General features: G+C 48.9%; 1 protein-coding gene across 1 annotated transcript in view; it reads left to right on the forward strand.

The window, feature by feature from the left end:
* C16H2orf92 (chromosome 16 C2orf92 homolog) overlaps window positions 1-18,722 on the forward strand; it is a gene marked incomplete at its 5' end in the record, with an annotated part of 34,841 nt that extends 16,119 nt beyond the window's left edge. Inside the window, 7 exons of the mRNA XM_060368959.1 lie at window positions 37-99; window positions 1,746-1,844; window positions 3,710-3,799; window positions 6,879-7,013; window positions 14,369-14,470; window positions 16,660-16,810; window positions 18,293-18,722. Of these exons, the coding sequence (XP_060224942.1) occupies window positions 37-99; window positions 1,746-1,844; window positions 3,710-3,799; window positions 6,879-7,013; window positions 14,369-14,470; window positions 16,660-16,810; window positions 18,293-18,428 (776 nt within the window). The remainder of the gene's footprint in view (window positions 1-36; window positions 100-1,745; window positions 1,845-3,709; window positions 3,800-6,878; window positions 7,014-14,368; window positions 14,471-16,659; window positions 16,811-18,292) is intronic.
* Between the last annotated feature and the right edge of the window lie 219 nt (window positions 18,723-18,941).

Genomic DNA, 18,941 nt, shown 5'->3' on the forward strand with positions numbered 1-18,941 from the left:
TTAATCACAGTGAATCTCTTTTTTTTCCTCCTGCAGGTGTGGAGAACAAGTTTTCCTCAGATTCAAAGCATCTCGATGAAGATTTGGCTAAGCTCTTTGGTAAGTAGTCCCCCGTGGAAGCTGAGGCTGGACTTGAAGACGTCGCCTGTTCCTGGTGGTTTGGGCAGGAGGGAAGACAAGCATCCTGCCTGTGGTTAAGGAGCAGTTCCTCTAGGTATCCAAGTACCCCAAAATTAAGCAAACGGATCGATAAACCAAACCCTGGTAGGGTCTCTGCTTCTCAACATGAGGGCTGCTAGTGGAAGTTCCCAGGAGCCGTGGCTCCACCTCAGCCCCCCACACCGGCCCACCACACCAGGCCTGCCTGGATGATTTCTGCTTAGCAGAGGGCATGAGGCACCAAGCTGAGTTGGGGCCCACTGGGGGGACATTAAAGGATGTGTGTCCATGTCCTCAGCATTAGGTCCAGTGGAGGGGTACTGCTAGGGCCCAAACCTGGAGCCTTACGCTTGCCAGGAAAGTACCCTACCATAGAGCTGCAGCCCAGGCCTGTAAACTTGAGGTGTTTGTTTTCTTGCTTGCTTGCTTTTGTTTTTGACATACACACACATACACACGATTGAACAGGAAGTGGGACAAAAATCATAAACCTCAAAAACCTATCCTCAAAGATATAGTTCCTCTAGCAAGGCTCTGCCTCTTAAAAGTTCTATAATCTCCCCCAAAGAGCACCCCTAACTGAGGACAGGGGTGTCCAAACACGCAAGCCCCTGGGAGGCGTTGCCCACTTAAACCACGGCAGAGGAAAAGCTTAAAATGAGAAACTGACAGGATGATGGGGAAGGCCAGAGGAGAGCCTTCAAAGAAATCCTTCCAGCAAAAGAATCTGGCTTTTATATCGTGTGTGTGTGTGTGTGTGTGTGTGTGTGTGTGTGTGTGTGTGTGTATTAGGAAGTCCCACCATTAGTGGGATTCAGTCTGTTACAGCCTACATGACAGGAGCATGGAGGAGCCGGGCACTGAGTAGAACCGTTCCTTGGGAACTGTAAAAGCCATGGCACAGCATGGGACAGAACAGCTTAACTGTCCCAGGGCAGAGCTTGGGAGGGTGGGGTTTGCAGGGAAAGGGTTGACCTGTTGCTTCAGGCTGTGGGCTCTGGCCTGTTAGAGTAACTAGCATCTTAAGGGAGCAAGCCCTAGGAGAGGCAACAAGGTCTCAGACGTGAGTCTTGTAGAGGTAAGACAGAGGTTTTGCTTGTACACGGGGCAGCGTGGGACACCCGAGAGGTCGGTCAGAATGACGTCAGAGCAGCGGCTCTCAACCTTCTAGTGCTGCAACACTTTATTACATGCTGCTCATGTGTGGTGATGCCCAACCACTAAACTGTTTTCGTTGCTACCTCGTAACTACAATTTTGCTACTGCTTCAAATCATAATGTAAACACCGGTGTTTTCCTGTGGTCTTAGGCGATCGACCCCAAAGCTGCAACCCGCAGCTTGAGAACACTGAGCTAGAAGGAAACCTGAAATGTGGGGCAGAGTTGCCAGCCTTCTGGGCTTGGTGGGTGATGCTCTCTGCCCGGGATATCTGGTGCAATCAGGATGGCCTGGCATCTCGGAGCCCAGCAGCCTGCGTCACCTGGGTTTGAGTCATTCATCCCCGTATCCGTGAACGCGCTAGGTCGGCACAGAACAAAAAGTATCGCACGTGTTGCTGCTGTTAACGATTCTCGCTTCTCTTCAGATGAGATCCTGCTGCAGGTGTTTCCCAGAAATCTAGACGATGTATCAAAAGACGCAAGAACGGCTGGCAGATTGATGACAGGGAGAGACGTGAATGAAAGCAAGTATATGTCAATGGGTTCGCAGTGTGCGTGAGCTTTTTAAACAGGCTGTGTTGGACTGGGTGTGCTATGCTCAAGACGAGCATCTTAGAGCCCAGCTTTTGGTGGAGCCACACCAAACTGAGGTGTGAAGAAAGCATATCGGGAGCCTGCAATGTAACTTTATTTATGGAGTCTGTGATTTAAAATGCGGCTGTGGCTGGTTTTTGTTTTTCATTTTGGTGTGGGGTCTCTGTTGTGCAGGGTCAGGCAGGTCCTGTCGCTGTAGATGTTGTCCAGAGGGCAGGAGTATAATTTTCAGTGAGATACATTGTTCCTGGTAACACAAGCTAGGCATAATGCTACAACTTTCTTGTCGCCCACACTTTACCGTTTCCTGCCCAGGAGTGCCCTACCTAGTCTGGGGATACAGAACTTCCTCACTACTTCCTCAGCACCCATCCCTGCCTCGGTCTTTGTAAACTCTTTGCCCTGGGGTAGAACAGCCGATTTCTCTGTTGAAACCTGCGCTCCATGCTAATGCTAAGAGAAAACAGCTGGCCACCTGCACGAAACAAAGCAACATCAAAACCGCACGCACGCACGCACGCACGCACGCACGCACGCACGCACCTTGGCCCCAAAACCTGTGAACAGCAGAGGAGACCTTCTCCATTAAGAGAAATACTGAAAATGGGTCATCACTTATCGTAATAACCCAGAAGAATGTGCTGGGTTGTAATTACACTGTAAGGAAAGCAGTTTTGTAACTCATATAATCCTGCCAGTGCACTTCGGAGGCCGCTCGATAAAGCATCATCTTGCCAGCTTGCCCTGCAGCAAGTTTTGCTGATACAGTGCGACATGTTTTCAGCAAAGTGCTTAAGGACTAGGTGTATCTGGTCCTAACGACTCCTCAGAGAGAGGAGAGCTGCGTCTTTGCCATTTATTAGCTCTAAGCAGCCCTGCTTGACACCACTGGGCGCCCACCACCCAGGCCCTTCTACCAAGTTTCTTCTGGAGTTAGAGCCAGCGTGTGCACACAAATCACTCAGTGGCTGTGCATATTGTCTGTGAGGAAACTGTGGGAAATGGCCTCTGCTGGGCTCTGTGCTGTTTGAAATGGTTCTACACACATTTGTTTCGTGTGTGTGTGTGTGTGTGTGTGTGTGTGTACGTACGTGCATTTGCTATGGTGTGCACTTGGAAGTCAGGGGCTTGTCCTCCCCTCACTCCCCCTCGGGGCTGGGCAAGCAGGGATTGAACTCATCTTGCAGACCCAGACTTTAGACACTTGGAGATGTTTCACTGATGCCCCGTGCCACTCAGACAAAGAAAGCCCAGGGTCACTGTGATGGCTGCTTCTCAACTGTGCAGGATCTAGATGCATCTGAGAGATGGGCCTCTAGGAGTGCCTGTGAGGGGTCATCTTGATTATATTAATTGATGTGGGTGGGACCACTTTCTGGGCTGTATAAGGTATGTATAAGGCATGTAGAAGGTCGAGAAAGTGAGTGGAGCAGTGCAGAGCATACATGCATCTCTCGTTGCTTGCTGACTGTGGAAGCATGCACACACATGCATCTCTCGTTGCTTGCTAAGCGTGGATGTGGTATCACCAGCCAGCATCCTGCTCCTGCCCCCTTCCCCATGTCTTCTGCCCCGTAAAGGACTGTGTCCTTTTAGAAGCACGAGCCAACACAAATTCTTTCTCCCTTAAGTTGCATTTGCTAGAGTAACCTTTTTCACAGCAAGGAGAAAGAGCCCAAGATGCCAGTTCTGAGTTGCTCCTCTTGAGGAGCCTTGCAGAGGGGTGGGGTTTCAGAGAGACTGGGTGTGGGTGCAAGGAAAGATTTAACCACAGCTCAAGTTTGCTTTCCCACAGCTCATCTCCACTATATGGGCTTCAATGACTCTGAATTTGCATCAAGTTCACATCAAGTTCAGCAAGAGGAACACTTGGCTAAGCTATTTGGTAAGTCACTTCACGCTGTGAAAACTTGAGTTTGCATTTGAAGAAGTCTCCTGCTTGTCTCTGAGGCAACTTGTTCCCGCTGCTTCAAAGGGAAGGAGCACGTTGCCTTGTGGCTAAAATCGGTTCCTCTAAGTATCCCAGTCCCAGGAAGAGAAGCGGCAAGTGGAATGCAAACGCCCACAAAGGCTCTGCTTCTCCAAGAGGGACCGGGAGGTGGCTGCAGGGCCCGGGAGGGTGGGAACAGCCCAGGGGACAAGAACAGACCAGACCTGTCCAAGTGCTCACACCTGGGCTGTGGGAAGACCTTATGTGAGGGCTTTGAAGCCCTCCAGCGCTGCCTCATTGTTTTACTCTGAAACTGTTACTCAGGTTTTGAGAAAAGCAAAGATCCAGATGTAACTTGAAGGGACAGGAAAGCTCCAGGAATCTTTTCCGGTGCTCAGACATCAGCAGAGCTGGCAAGAAGTGTCTTTTTCCTTTTTTTCTTTTTTAGAACGTCTTATTTTGTTTTATCTTTGCAAGTGTTTTCTCTGAAGGGCATAAAGTTTGACATATAAAAATAAAATCTCATGTCAATTATACAAACCTAATTAATATTTAATACTAACTATAGATATACTAGCAGAATATTATGTGGGTGTTACATTTCTTTTTACTTTTTTCGTACAGTATATTTTGATCATATTTTTCTCTTTCCTAGCTACTCCTAGATCCCAGCTCCCTAGCCAACCAACTTCATGTTCTTTCTCTCTCTTTAAAAAAAAAAAGAAAAGAAAGAAAAAAAAAAAACCAAACAAACCAAAAACCAAAAACCAAAACCCAAGCCGGGTATAGTGGTGCACACCTGCAATTCCAGCAGTCGGGAAGGCAGAGGCAGGTGAATCTCTCTGAGTTCAAGGCTAGCCTAGTCGACAAAGTGAGTCCAGGACAACCAGGTCTACACAGAGAAACCCTGTCTCAAAAAAAACCAAACCAAACCAAACTAAAACAAAACAAAACCAACACACACACACACACACACACACATGCACAAAACAAACATTAAACCCATTTCACATTGGCCAACTACTCTTGAGCATGGGACCTGCTCTGTAGTGTGGTGGATACACCCAATGTCACTCCAGTGAAGAAAACTGATTTTTCCCCTCTGAGAAGGTATCAGTTGCAAGTAGCTTCTTGGTTAGGGATGGTTTGAACTTGTACATGTCTTGTGTGTGCTGTCACAGTCTCTCCGAGTTCATACATGCACCAGACCTGCTGTGTATGGAAAATAACCCTCTCTTATTTATCTACCTCCTCTGGGTCTCAGAATCCTTTCTTCTGCTCTTCTACACAGATCCCCGAGCCATGGGGAGAGCAGTTTGATAAAGATATCCCCTTTAGAGCTGCTTCTTGTGCTAGATGATAACTGACAGAGACCCGCAGCTAGACAGTGCATGGAGGCCGAGTCTTCGGAACACCCAGCCCTAAACGGGATATTTTTGTCAACCCCCTGCCCTCAGGACTGAGCTATCTGTGTAGAAGAGGAGGCAGGAAGACTGTAAGAGTCAGAGGTGTGATGACCCTGAGGAAACAGTGTTCTCCAGACACAACATGTCTGCTGCATATATGAACTCACAGATACCGTGACAGCACACATGAGCACCAGACAAAACCCCAGCATGGAGAAGGGGAAGTGGACGCAAAGTCTTACCCCTGACCAAGAAGCTGCTTGCGACTGATGCCTGCCAGGAGAGGGAAAACCAGTGTTCTCCAAAAGCAAGAGTGTCACGGGTATATCCACCGTACTTGAGGAGAGGGCCCATGCCCAAAAACAGCTGGCCAACACAAAACAGACTCTTTTATTTTATTTTATTTTTTGGTATATTATTATTATTTTTTTTTGTCTTATTGATTTCTTTCTTTCTTTTTTTTTTTTAAGTTTTTTTGCTTTTCATGCTTTGGGTTTTCCTGTCTTGGGGTTTTGCTTTTTTGAAAGAGACAGAACATGAAGTGGAGTGGGTAGGGAACTGGAGAAAATCTGGGAAGAGTTGGGGGAGGGGAATGAAAATGGTCAAAGCCAGGCGCTGTGGGGTGCATGCCTGTAATTTCAGCCCTCAGGGAGGCTCTTCGAGTATGAGGCCAGCTTGGTCTACAAAGTGAGTCCAGGACAGCCAAGGCTACACAGAGAAACTCTGTCTCAAAAAAAAAAAAAAAAAAAAAAGAATATAGTCAAAATATATTGTATGAAAAAAATTTAAAAATCACGCACATCTTGGGAGTGGTCTCAGAGCTCCTGAGGCATGAATGGGATTTTCAATGGTTGCTTTTTGTGTCTTGGGAAAGAAAGCCTAGTAAAGGGGTAAAATAGCCACATTCCAGGGAAAAACAGATGTCTTCGAGTGTTAAAAAGGAAAAAGATTAAAACATTAAAAAAAAAATCTATCCCCGAAGCATTACACTAGTTTTTAGAAAGCTTTATTTCATGTGGACGAGGGTTTTGAGTGTTTGCCTGCATGTCTGTGTGTCACATGTAGTGCCCAAGAACGCCTCAAGACGTCTGAAACAGGTTGCGAGGCAGCATGTGGATGCTGGGCCTCTAACACCTGGGAGAGTGGCCAGGGCTCGCTCGTCTCTCCTCACTGATCTCGGCGTCTCTTACTTGTGAGAGTTTTTATGCTAAAGCCTCCCAGTGACCTTTGCCTCCCAGTGACCTTTCACACGTTTTGCCTCATCTCTGGCTCGGAACCTGTTTTTAATATGTTACACCAGGGGAAGTCTGGGGGGGCCCAAAGAGGGGGACCCCAAATGCCGCTGGCAACGAGAAGGAGTGCTGTGTCTCCACATCTGAGGCCTGGGACAGAGTTTCTAGCTGCCTATGCTGGGAGGGTGATGCAGCTATGAGTGTGTAGTTGCGACAGCATTTTAGAGAAGGGCACCCTGAGTCCTCTGAGTTCGAGTCACTCCTTCTGGTCCGAGTCACCCGTGGAGCGAGTCACTCCTTCTGGTCCGAGTCACCCGTGGGCGGGCGACGTATGTACAGAGCAAAATACCACCCATGTGTGCTGCCGCTGTTAACGGGCTCTGCTTCCTTCCTCAGATGAGATCCTGATGCAGGTGTTTTCTAGCGATCCGAAATATTTATCAAGAGAAGGCGCAAGCACAGCTGATGAACTCCTTAGGCGGAAGCACTCGAATGAAAGCAAGTATCTGTACCTCGACTTGAAGTTCAGAGGTTTTCATAGGCCGTGTCTTACCGGGCATGCTGCGCTGTGATGTAAATGTTCTGGAAGACGGCTACCGGTGGGGTACTGCCACAGCAGAAATTGAAGAAAGAGTACATCTAAGACTCTTACTGTAGTTTCTATCACCTGTGGCATCTGGGGTCTGCAGGGTCAGGCATGTTCTGCCTTTCTGGATGCTGTCCAGATGAAATTAACTCATTTTGTGAGTAGAGTTCACTGTTCCTGATGACACAAACCCCAAGTAGTACTAATAACCTCCCCTCAGTGCATTTTTATAATTTCATGTACATGAATAACTTGGGAGAGAATATATGGTATTTCATCCTTCCTTAACTACATGGTGGGTTTGAGGTCATCCTGGGCCTCATGAGATCTTGTCTCCAAAAACAAGAGAAAGAGCTGGAGAGATAGTTTGTGGGTAAGAGCACTTGCTGCTCCTCCAGAAGTCTTGTGTTCGGTTCCCAGATCCTTCACCAGGCAGCTCTCAGCCACCTGTGACTCTAGCTCCTGGGATCTGACACCCTCTTCTCTGGCCTCCATTGGTACCACATATCACAGAAACACACACACACACACACACACACTATTAAGAAGCCCAAATCAACCAACAACAATGAGCAAAAAACAAAAACACAAAAAACCCTTTCTTAGTGTTTTATTGCTGTAAAGAGACACCATGACCATGGCAACTCTTATAAAAGAAAGCATTTAACTGAGGCTGGCTTTCAGTTGCAGAGGCTTACTTAGTCCAACATCATCATGGTAGGGAGAATGGAGGCATACAGACAGACATGTGTGGAGAAGTAGCTTAGAATTCTACAGATGTATCTATAGGCAGCAGGAAGAGCAGAGAGACATGGAGCCTAGCTTGAGCTTTTGAAACTTCAAAGCCACCCCACCCCTGACATACTTCCTCCAACAAGGCCACACCTCTAATCCTTCTCAAATAGTGCCAACTCTGATGCCCAAGCATTCAAATATATGAGCCTACAGAGATTAGTCTCTTTCCTTCCTTCCTTCCTTCCTTCCTTCCTTCCTTCCTTCCTTCCTTCCTTCCTTCTTTCCTTCCTTCCTTCCTTCTTTCCTTCCCTCCTTCCTTCTTTCATTCTTTCCTTCCTTCTTCCTTTCCTTCTTCCTTCCTTCCTTCTCTCTTTCATCCCTTCCTTCCTTCCTTCCTTCCTTCCTTCCTTCCTTCCTTCCTTCCTTCCATTCTTCCTTCCTTCCATTCTTCCTTCTTCCTTCCTTCCTTTTTTGTTTTCTTGGAACAGATTTTCTCTGTGTAGCCCTGGCTGTCCTGGAACTCACTCTGTAGACCACACTGGCCTTGAACTCAGAGATCTTCCTGCCTCTGCTTTTTGAGTGCTGCGATTAAAGGTGTGTGCCACCACTCCGGGCAAGGCCTTTATTCAAACCACCACAAATCTCAAAACAAACCCCTCATCCAATGGAAGAAAGGATCTTGGCCACGGCACACCTTCAAAAATGATAAAAGGAACATGTCTTTTCCTCAAAACAAAAACAAAAACAACTTTGCGCTGCTGGAAAACAGTAGCACATTAGGAATTGATCCAATTAATAAAGAGAGAAACATGAGTGAGAAATCTGCCAACAGTAACCTTGGTAGCATGGGAATGAGCTGTTTGATATGTTGTATATAGTTGTGTATTTTAGGTCATGGGGTCATTTCCTGTGTCTGTCTGGGCTCCTCTTTTGTCAGTGGTCAGGTGATATGTCCATGTCCATGTGGGACCTTTGAGCACTTCTTCATACACATTAAATTCTACGTTAGTGTTTGGACTTTTAAAAATGTGAAACAATGTAGCTAAGGGGGTAAAGCGCCCCCCCCCAAGCCTGATACCCTGAGTTTGAGGCCTAGGCCCCACATGATGGTAGAAAAGATCTGATGTCTACTGGTTGCCCTCTGACCTCCGCATTCATGCTGTGGTATAAACGCCCACCTCCAGCCACCTACACCTTAAATAAAAATACAACAAAAAAATAAGAAATGAAACAACATGGACCCAAATGCTCATAAGGGCACTGAATTTTTATTCTCTTTCTCTTCTTCATGTGTTTCATTAAGAGAAGCCAAGCTTCCTGGAATTATCCTTAATCAGAATGTTTTATTGGCACCATGGACAATTCCTGGCAGCCTTAAATGAAAACGAGTTGAAATAAATATATGGTAATTCTACTTGCTCTTGCTCCTGTTTAGAACAGCATGAGGGTGAAGCTGAGGCTCTGCCGTGTTGCTCTTCTGCAGGGAATGCATGGCTGGAGGCTGCATTAGGGCAAGGGTTCAGTCCCTGACTAGACTGAGGGTATCAGGATGCTAAGAAGATGGAGGAAAGAACTGGCTTTGGCAGCTGACTCTTCTCCTTGTCTTCCAAAAGCCAGGAGGTCCCTTCCTCCCCACAGGGTAGTGGAGGATTTTGAGGGGCTACACACATTTCTGAGGTGCCTCTCAGAAGTCTCTCTGTCCTGAGAGCTGTGGGAAGGTGCTCCCACCAGCCAGGGAGCAAAGGCTCATCTTAGCTGTGTGACTTGGGGGAGATCTGCCTCAAGCACAGGTTGACCCTCTGGCTAGAAGCCCAAGCAAGCATTTCTTTCTTGAAAATTTGAGGGAAACATTACAATCTGGGCTGATCAATATGTGTATTTCCTGGGTCAGAGTATAGGGGTGATGGGGTGAGCACAATGGCTCCCACGCCCCAGGATGAGCCATGGGGAGCAGGCTGGGGAATGGAAGACACTTATTGAAAGTCCTCCTTCTCACAATCCACCTTTAAAAGCAGAGCTCAGGACCCTGCGTATTTCTATGCATTTTCAGAGTACAGCAGCCAGGGACTACTTCCTGGCAACCAGAACCATTGAATTAGATGCTTTGAGACAGGGTTTCTCTTTGTAGCTCTGGTTGTCCTGACTTGCTGTGTAAAGCAGGCTGGCTTTGAACTTGGAAATTTGCCGTCTCTGCTTCCTGAGTGTGCCACCACTGCCCAGCTGAAATGAGTATTTCTAATACCTTTGCTTTTGTTTCCTGTAAACGTCATGTTAATGACACATTAAATGTAACTGGACACCTCGGGCATACCTGGAGCGAGGCAAGGAGACAGTGACCTACTAAGCAGTCGGTACAGGCTAGGATGTCTGCGCCTCCCTCGTTGCCTGTGTCTGCAATGCCACGTCTGAGAAATGGTGATCAAATCTGCCGTCTTGAGGATCAGTCCTTCCATTTCTATTTGCTGTGGTAGGATTGATTTTGAGATTCATGTATTCTATGTGTATGTTGAGTACCTGAGTCTGTGTCATCGCACTGACCCTATTAATTATCATTCTTGTAGTCTACACTTTGACACGACAATGAGGCAGATCACAGCACTATTTGGTACAGGCTAAGCTCTTGCCCCGTGGAGGCATTGGAGCATAGAAAAGTGCTTAATGCTACTTTAAGACTAGATGTGTGGGTGACTGGGACAGTAACAATTATGACTGTGCCAACAGTGCCAACGTTATGAGCACTTAATTGCCTGTCAGCTGGTGGAGTTTTCACTTGAACGTCTTCATTTAATCTCCACGTGTGGCAGCCTTGTAACTGTGCATGTTTTCCATCCGGGGGATGGTGAAGTAACTGGCTGCAGGTCCAGCATCCAGCAGGGGGCAGTGCCGGTCCACAAACTGAGGGTGGCAAACACCAGTCAGGTCTACAGTTGGTGCTGGTTTTTTCGGACATCAAATAGAGTGACAGCCTCCAGCTGCTGAAGCATTCACGGAGTGCAATAGTTTTTAAACATGGGAACTTGCTCCTTGCCCCCTGTTGGTACACTAGAGGGGCCAGGTGCCCTGTTAGGCTCAGTTCCCCTGGAACAAACTTGATAGCATATTTCAAACCTTAAAGGAGGTCCTAAGCTGTCATTGATAGATTTCTTTGTTTGTTTGTTTCTTTCTTTCTTTCTTAGGATCTGCTTTTTTGGTGGTGGTGGTGGGGGGGGGTAATTTATTTTTATAAGTGCTCTATCTGCATGCACCACCTGAACATCAGAAGAGGCCATCAGATCACATTATAGGTAGTTGTGAGCCACCATGTGGTTGCTGGGAATTGAACTCAGGACCTCTGGAAGAGCAATCAGTGCTCTTAACTGCTATGCCATCTTTCCAGCCCAATAGATTTCTTTTCTAGAATCTTTGCACAGTAGCAAAGAAGACAACACCTTTCAAAAAGCTGTAATAAGCTTTATTGATATTTTCCTCCCTTAGAGACTCTTGAATCAGGACCTGGCCACTCTCTAAGTAGAAGCTGGGCTTTTTGTCTTCCTATTTCTTCCCAGGACTCAAGGTCACCTACACTAGGTTTGAGGTCAATTCTGTGTTATTTGTTTTGTAGGAATGTTACTATAAATTGATTATCACCCAACTGGTTACCACTTTATAAACTGATTATTTGCGGGGCTAGTGAGATGGCTGAGTTGGTGAAATGCTTGCTCCACAACAGAAGGATCTGAGTTCGGATCCCCAGGAGTCATGTAAGAGGCTGGTCACTGTGGTATATACCTGCAAGCCAGTGCTGGGAGGCAGAGATGAGGACCCTTGAGTCCTTTGGCTAGTAAGTCTAGCCAACTAGTGATGCCTCAGTGGTTAACAACATGACTGCTCTTCCAGAGGACCTGGGTTCAACTCCCAGCACCCACATGGCAGCTCACAGCTGTCTGTAACTCCAGTTCCAGTGGATCTGATACCCTCACACAGACATACATGCAGGCAATACACCAATCAATGCTCATGAAACAAAAATAATTAAATTATTTTTTAAAATAATGTGGATATCTCTGGAGAGATGGCGTAGCAGTTAGGAGTGCATCCTGCTTGAACTCAGGTCATCATGCTTGGCAAGACACCTTTAGCCACTGAACCATCCCATGGGCCTCACCTTGCTCTTGAGACGTGCCTTTAAGCAGGCTACTCTGGTTGGCTGGCAGGTCCCAGGGATCCCCGTCTCTGTCTCCTCAGAAGACTGAGTTAGGAAACACACATCACCATGCCTGACCTTTCTTACATGGCTCCTGAGGAACAAGCTCAGGGCCTCACCCCTATATGCCAAGCTTATCTCCTCATGCAAAACCTGCACTCCCGGTGCAGGGTCCGTACCGCTCTCTCCCCCAAAGTGACTCACAGACCGCAGTTCAATGCAAAAGCAAGAGGCAGTTTATTCCGATCACGATGGGGGTCGTCCCTTCAAAGCAGGAGACGACCCCGAGCATACAAAGCACAGAGTTTTTATTCCTAAAAAATCAGGCCTTTACATTGATTAGTCAGCAGAAAAGATAGCAGTTATGCAGTTGGCAGCTGTAGCGGGGAGCTCACAGCTCCAAGGACAGTCCTCCCCTCTTCTCCCATCTCTCGGTTCTGTAGCAGGCCACTTACAGCTTCAAGGACAGTCCTCCCCTAAATTGCCTGACTTGCTCTTTCTTTTTAGCTGGCCCTTATTCAAGATCCAGTTGTTTTTCTTTCTAATTTGGGATGGTCCCATTTCTCACTCACACAGAAGAACACGCTTCATACAGCCCTGTCAGAGACTAGGCAGTGCACCCCTCAAGACTGGCTCCATGTTGGTCATGCTCTGTCTCTGGTGGCTCCTCCCTTTGATGGGCTGCCACTTTCAAAGGCAACCGATTGGCAGGCATATGAAATCGAACATTTTCTCACTTTTCTAGGCCAACTTTCAAAATTAATGAATCCCCCCTTTTTTTCTAAGAATAACAAGAATTTCAGGGGTCTTTCCCTATATACTTAACCCTCATCCCAGGGCAGCAAAGAGTCTTGTTCCCTTTGTGGACCTGCCCAAAGTTTCAGCAAGCTCACCCTTACTTCCTCTCTCGGTCTCAGAGGCCCCTCCCCCCACCTGGGAGCTGGAGCCCAAGCTTGGCTTGAGGTTGTCTGGGGGAGTCCCTGTTCCCCACCCTGCTCATTGGCTTTGTGGTAATTTTCCTCCCCAAGTCACACAGACCACGTAGAACTCTTCAGGGCCCCATCCATGGTTCTAGCTTGTTTATCTGTAACACTGTCTCTACGGGCTTGCCACATCTGCCAAGGGCAGCACGTGGCCTCCTAGCTCTCTTTACCAAGTGTCCCCAGGCATTTTGCCAGCCCTCTTCTCCAGATGAGTCCCAGACAGCCAATGCGGAGCCAGAATGCAAGTATTTCTCATTTCCAGACCTATTGTCTTCTAAAACCATTAGGTGGTTTGGAGGCACCGAACTGTCTCAGCCTGGTGCCCTTTTCCTATTTCGTGTGGCTCTTTGTGGCTTGCACAAACATTCTACAGCCTGTAAGGCAAAAGCTGTAGCATCAAATGGTGTCAGAGATGAGAGCTCAGCGGGGCTCAAGTCCAGGCAAAAATACCCTCCGTCCCCACAAGCAGTGGCAGTATCTGTGAGACACGCACATTCTCAGGTCTACTGAGACCTGCAGAGTCAGGAACTCTCAGGTGGGTCCCAACAATCGCGTTTGACAGCCTTCCCCACGAGAACCATCTCCTCGGCCATGAGCGAGCGAATGTGTCGGGTTATAAACAAAAGCAAACACTGCTGTACTTTAGAATACTCACCGTTGCCTCCCTAACACCCCTTTCTTCTTTTCTTGGACTCTGGAAGAGCTTCAGGGCGGGGATGATGCGTTTGCCGTACAATGTGAGGACCAGGTTAGAAGCCCCGGAACTCACGTTAAGTTGTATGTGGGATCATGCGTGTGTGTAATCGCAGTGCTCCAGTGGGGAGCTGGGAGGTGACGGCAGGAAAAGCTCTGGACATTCAGGGTTGGCCAGCCTGGTATACACTGTGGCTCCCAAGGAAATCCTGTCACAAACAGTATGAAGCGTGAAGACTTAAAGCTGTCCTCTGACTTCTATACATGTGCTGTGACATGTGTGTACATGTGAGCACACACACATGCATGCATGCACGTACTCCTGTATTGTGAAAACAGGATTGGCTCAGGCCAATGAGTGTAGATAAATGGGTTAATGTTTGCTTCCTGTCCTTTTAATCAAACACACCAGATATCAGCTTGTGAGGTGGTGGCTGACGCCTTAGAAGTTCTAGTCCATGACGTCCATGTTGCTTTGGGCCTGTGGAAAGGTGGAGCAACGTGGTTGATGTGCATGAGAGAGCAAACCTGCCTATTCCATATCCAAGGAGAGTGGGACACAGGGGGTAGCTAGGATCCCAGTCCTCTTGGCAGGCACAGCCCTGGTGACTCGGCCTCACCTCCCAAGGGTTCCTGTGCCCTCTAAGGGTGCCACCTGACCTTTGCGGGTGTTCAGGATCTAGACTTTCTCTCTTGTCTTCTATAGATCATCTTGCTGAGGAGAATAAGGAGTCATCTCTATTCAACAGGGATGTCAACCGTCAATTAACTACCACTGACAATGGAATACAGCAAAGAAACACTCAAGGTACTTACCCTCAAAACACGACCTAGTAAGAGTCAAGAGTAAGGAAGGTTCCAGAAGGACTCTTTTTTAGCTGAGTAGAGTCAGTGTACCTTTAATTCACCTGTAAAAAGGTCTGGTCAGCTGGTCACACACCTGCAGTCCCAATGCTTAGCAGGCTGAGGCGGGAGGGTCATGAGGTTGAGGCCAGCCTGGGCTACATAATGAGACTGTGCAAAAACCAAAACACAAAACAGGTGGTGCTTATGTTTTACACAGTATGGATTAAATACATTTCAAAAAAGTTGACCATCTTTTCGAAAGGATGGTCATGATTTTTCTAAAGAGCCAGGGTCATTTAGAACATGGGGTCCTCTTCTGAGCCCCCATCACTGCTGGTCCCTGAAGCTAACTAACTCACAAGAGGGATTGAATGTCAGAGGTAAACCTAGTCTCTTATGCCTCTGGCTTCTTCCTTCTTGTTGGGTGGACTGAGCTCAGGCTTGTTGATTGAGGGTGGAGACTGACCCTCTGCTGGCCCCAAGCCCCGTACGCTCCCTTCATACAGCCACTCCGTCAAAATGAGACCCTGGTGTCACCTCCCCACTTCCAGAAACTGAACACTGAGCCTGACAGTTGGACATGCCTGTAAGGCATGTGTATACACACATACCTATGGCCATGCACTCACAAACTAACAACTTTCCAGATGAATTACTCTAGCGCAGCCCTTGGAGAGACTTACCTGATGCCCCTGTGTACCTGGGATGAAGCTTTGGGCTCCAATTCTTCCCCATAACCCAAGAAAGCCACTGGGCAGTATTCTCCTGCCTGCATCGCCCGCTCTCTTCAGCATTTCTCATAAACTGTCTCATTTCTGTCATTGTATCCTTTCCCCTACTCCCAGTTCCCCCCTCTTCCTCTGGCTAGATTACAAATGGAATCACAGACGATCCTGGGTCCCCAAATGCCAGCTGGGATCTCCTTCCTTTGTGATCTAACCTGAACCCATGCTCAGGGGCACTCCAGGCCCCACCCTCATGGTTTCTCAAAGTGCCCAGAGGGTTGTCGGAAGTCATGGCCATTTCTGGCATCATCTACCACAGGATGGCGGTCACAGACCTCTCAAACACAATCTCAGTCAGTTTCCTATCCCTGTGGCAAAGAGGCCAAGTCAGTCATATGAGTCAGTCACAGAGGCCATGGCAGTCACAGACCTCTCAAACTACAATCTCAGTCAGTTTCCCGTCCCTGTGGCAAAGACCCAACACGAACAAATTCAAGGGGAAAGGATTTGTCTTGGTGCCAGAGGTACCAGTCCATGTCTTGGCTTTGACTTCAGAGGTCACAGAGTCCGTAGTCAGCTGCCCCCACTGTTTCAAGGCTTTGAAGAGGCAGAGACCATTGGGGCGGAAAAGCCCCTGACTTCATACCAGCCAGGAAGCAGAGGAAAATAACCTCCCCTCATTGGCTGGCTTCAACTTTTTCACACACACACACACACACACACACACACACACACGCACACACACACACACATGCACACACACACACACACGGGGATACTTATTCTAATCTTTTATGTGTCTCTCAGTCGAATCAAGATCACAGGCAAGGCCTGTGATCATGCCTACACCCACAAGGCAGACAGAATCCACAGTAGAATTTCTAAAAGCTGCTGGGCAGGGAGGAGGCGGCAGTAGGGGGACATTTTTGTCACTGCCCAGTGAGCAGCTTTGACTCAAATACTTGATACACTGCTGTCCTGTGCTGGAGATTTAACCCAGGGCCTCTGCACATTAAACAAGTGTGTCACCGCTGACCTATACCGCCAGCCCCACCTCCGTTATTCTCAAAGCCTCTGAAGTAGGGCGTCCCCGCCTTCTTTTTCACCTCCTCCATGCTCCGCCTCTTCCAAGGACCTCTCCTCTAGTCCTCTTGCATCCTACACACCACGGTTTGTTCACCCTTCTTCAAGAACATGTTGCCCTTGCCAGCCCCTCTGCCCAGCACCTCAGCGTGTCACCGGTGACAAGGCTAGTGGCTTCCCCAGCTCTCTGAATCCAGCGGCTGACACGCTGCTGTGTTTACTTCTGCTCTGAGCAAGGCCTTCTGGAATGTTGCCCTTTCTCGTTTGGGGGTCTGGTTGTGGGTCACGTGGCAGGATGGCTGCGGGCCAGCTCTAGCTACTCTTCTCGCGTGTTCTGGTTCAGGCGCCTACACCAGCAGTCTCCCCTGCGGGCAGCTGCTGAGCTTCCTCCAGAAGAACATCATTGTCGCCACCGTAGCTATGGCCAGCATCCTCCTGGCCACTGTGTTTACAGCGCTGGTCGTGCTCACGTGTATGAGGCAGAAGCAGCCAAGGTGAGTGGCTCTTGGTGTCCATCTTCCTTTCAGGAGTTCAGGAAGGGTGGTGCTGGTGGAGAGATGGCTCAGGTTCTGTTCTCAGCACAGGGAGGTTCACAGCTACCTGCTGCTCCAGTTCTAGGGGATCCAGTGTCCTCTGCTGGCCTCTCGGGACAGTGCATGCATGTGGGACACGCTGGCAAAACACCCATACATGCAAGATAAAATAAGTTTTGTTTTGTTTTTTAACCAAACAAAAAACTCAGGGAGTTTGAAGGGTAGTTGCTTTCTGCAGATCCCAGATGTAGGAGGAAAGCAGGGACGGTTTCCTGTAGTGCTTCAGCATCTCCCAGGTGGCGGGTTTCAGGGGCTCCCTGGTGATTCTGAGGTACGATGAAGCTAAGGTGTGCCTGACTTCAGCTATGCTTGCTTCTCAAGGCCACGGACATTAGCCAGGTCTGCCCCATACTAAGAGAAAACTGAGGGGAAGGTAGCAGAGCCTCTGGTAAGAAGGTTGGAAACTAGGGCCCTCTTCCTCCCAGACATACACACATACCTGAAACAGGGTTTCTCTGTGTAGCCCTGGCTGTCCTGGAACTTGCTCTGTAAGTCAGGCTGTCCTCGAACTCAGAGTGACACTCATGGAGAAGGGACGAGCAGTACCAGAGCAGGAGGCGGCCTGCAGGGGGCTGCTTTTCCTCAGCGTCAGGGATGCAGAGCACCCTGCCTCTGCCTCCGGAGCGCTGGGGTGACAGGTGTGCGTCTCCACGTCCAGCTAGGGCACCAGGATTCCAGATGCAGAGAAGCCAAGGCATGGCTGTAAGAAGGTGCGGAGGGTCAGGATGCGGTGGAGAAGGCTGCGTAGACTATGGAGGTGTGGCCCTGCTACCTGGCAAACAGCCGCTTCCAGGAATCGCTCCTGATCCTGGGGCGGGTTAATGCCTGGCACAGTAGGAGCCTCAAGGGGCAATGTGACAGACAGGGTCCAGGCCCAGATGTGAGCCTTAGGCAGACACCACAAGAAAATAACTTGAAAGACCAGAATGCCCTGCTCTGCTTTCCTGACGGCTCCCTGCAGGCCGCCTCCTGCTCTGGTACTCCTCTTGTCCCTTCTTTTGGGTCTGAGGTTACAGTAGTTAAATTTATCCGTAAGAGTGTCGCTGCTTTCTCTAAAGGCCAAACAAGGCTTCTGGATGGAAAGCCCAACCAGGCCAGGCTAGCCAACAGCTGCCTTATACCTAGCTTACTCTTCTGAGACAGGCATGTGGCTCCTGAAGCAAAATGGGAGCACTGATTTAAGGGCCTCTGAAAACACGCTTGGTCTACTTTACAACCCTGGCCAGGGCTCATCATTGGACCAGCCATTTTCTCTCAAAAAGAACAGGTCAGGACGAGCCAGGGATGTGGATGAAAAGCTGGCGATGGAAGAGTTTCCCAGGGACACCTATCCATTAGGCAGAAAGTGGCCATCCCGTGTGTTCAGTGTCTTCTTCGTTTCAGGTATCCTCCAGCGAGCACGACGTACAACATTTTTATAATGAGCGGGAAGGATTGGTGGCAAAAGGCCCAGGAAAAGCGCTTCAGAAAACTCTCAGGAAAGCAGAAGCACCTGAACAGTGGCAACTCTTTCGTCTAAGCCGGTGGAGGGGCCAGAAAACTGCCACCAAGCCACTGTCAGAGGGCTCTTGTGCTGCCGGGACCGAAGTCGAGGATAGGCAAGAAGCTCCTCAAAGGTTGCCCTCTAGAAGCTTCACTTGAGCGAGGCTGGGTGGAAGCAGTGGTGGGTGGCGCCCTCTAGCCGCACGCCCGGTATCGGCGCGCCGGGCTCTTGGTGTCTGAGGCCCTAGACCCTAAAGACTTGGTAGCAGCGCCTGCACTTCCGCTTCCCTTCTTCCTTCTGCTCCGCCGCCGGGGAGCTCTTTACTGCTCCTTCGGGTGTCGGTGACATCACCAGGAAGACTGGGGGGGGGTACGTGCCTTTGTTGGGGCATCATTTTGGAGCTGGGGCTGCATAGGGCCATTTGGAAATTGGATGCTGGGAGCGGCTGGAATCCTGAATGGGTATTGTCTCCCACTGCAAGCCGGATCCTGGCGGACTGGTGGGATTCCCAGCCTGGATCCTTGGCAGGTCCTGGTCAGCAGCACTCAG

Source organism: Meriones unguiculatus, chromosome 16, assembly GCF_030254825.1.
Source record: "Meriones unguiculatus strain TT.TT164.6M chromosome 16, Bangor_MerUng_6.1, whole genome shotgun sequence".
Taxonomy (NCBI): Eukaryota; Metazoa; Chordata; class Mammalia; order Rodentia; family Muridae; genus Meriones; species Meriones unguiculatus.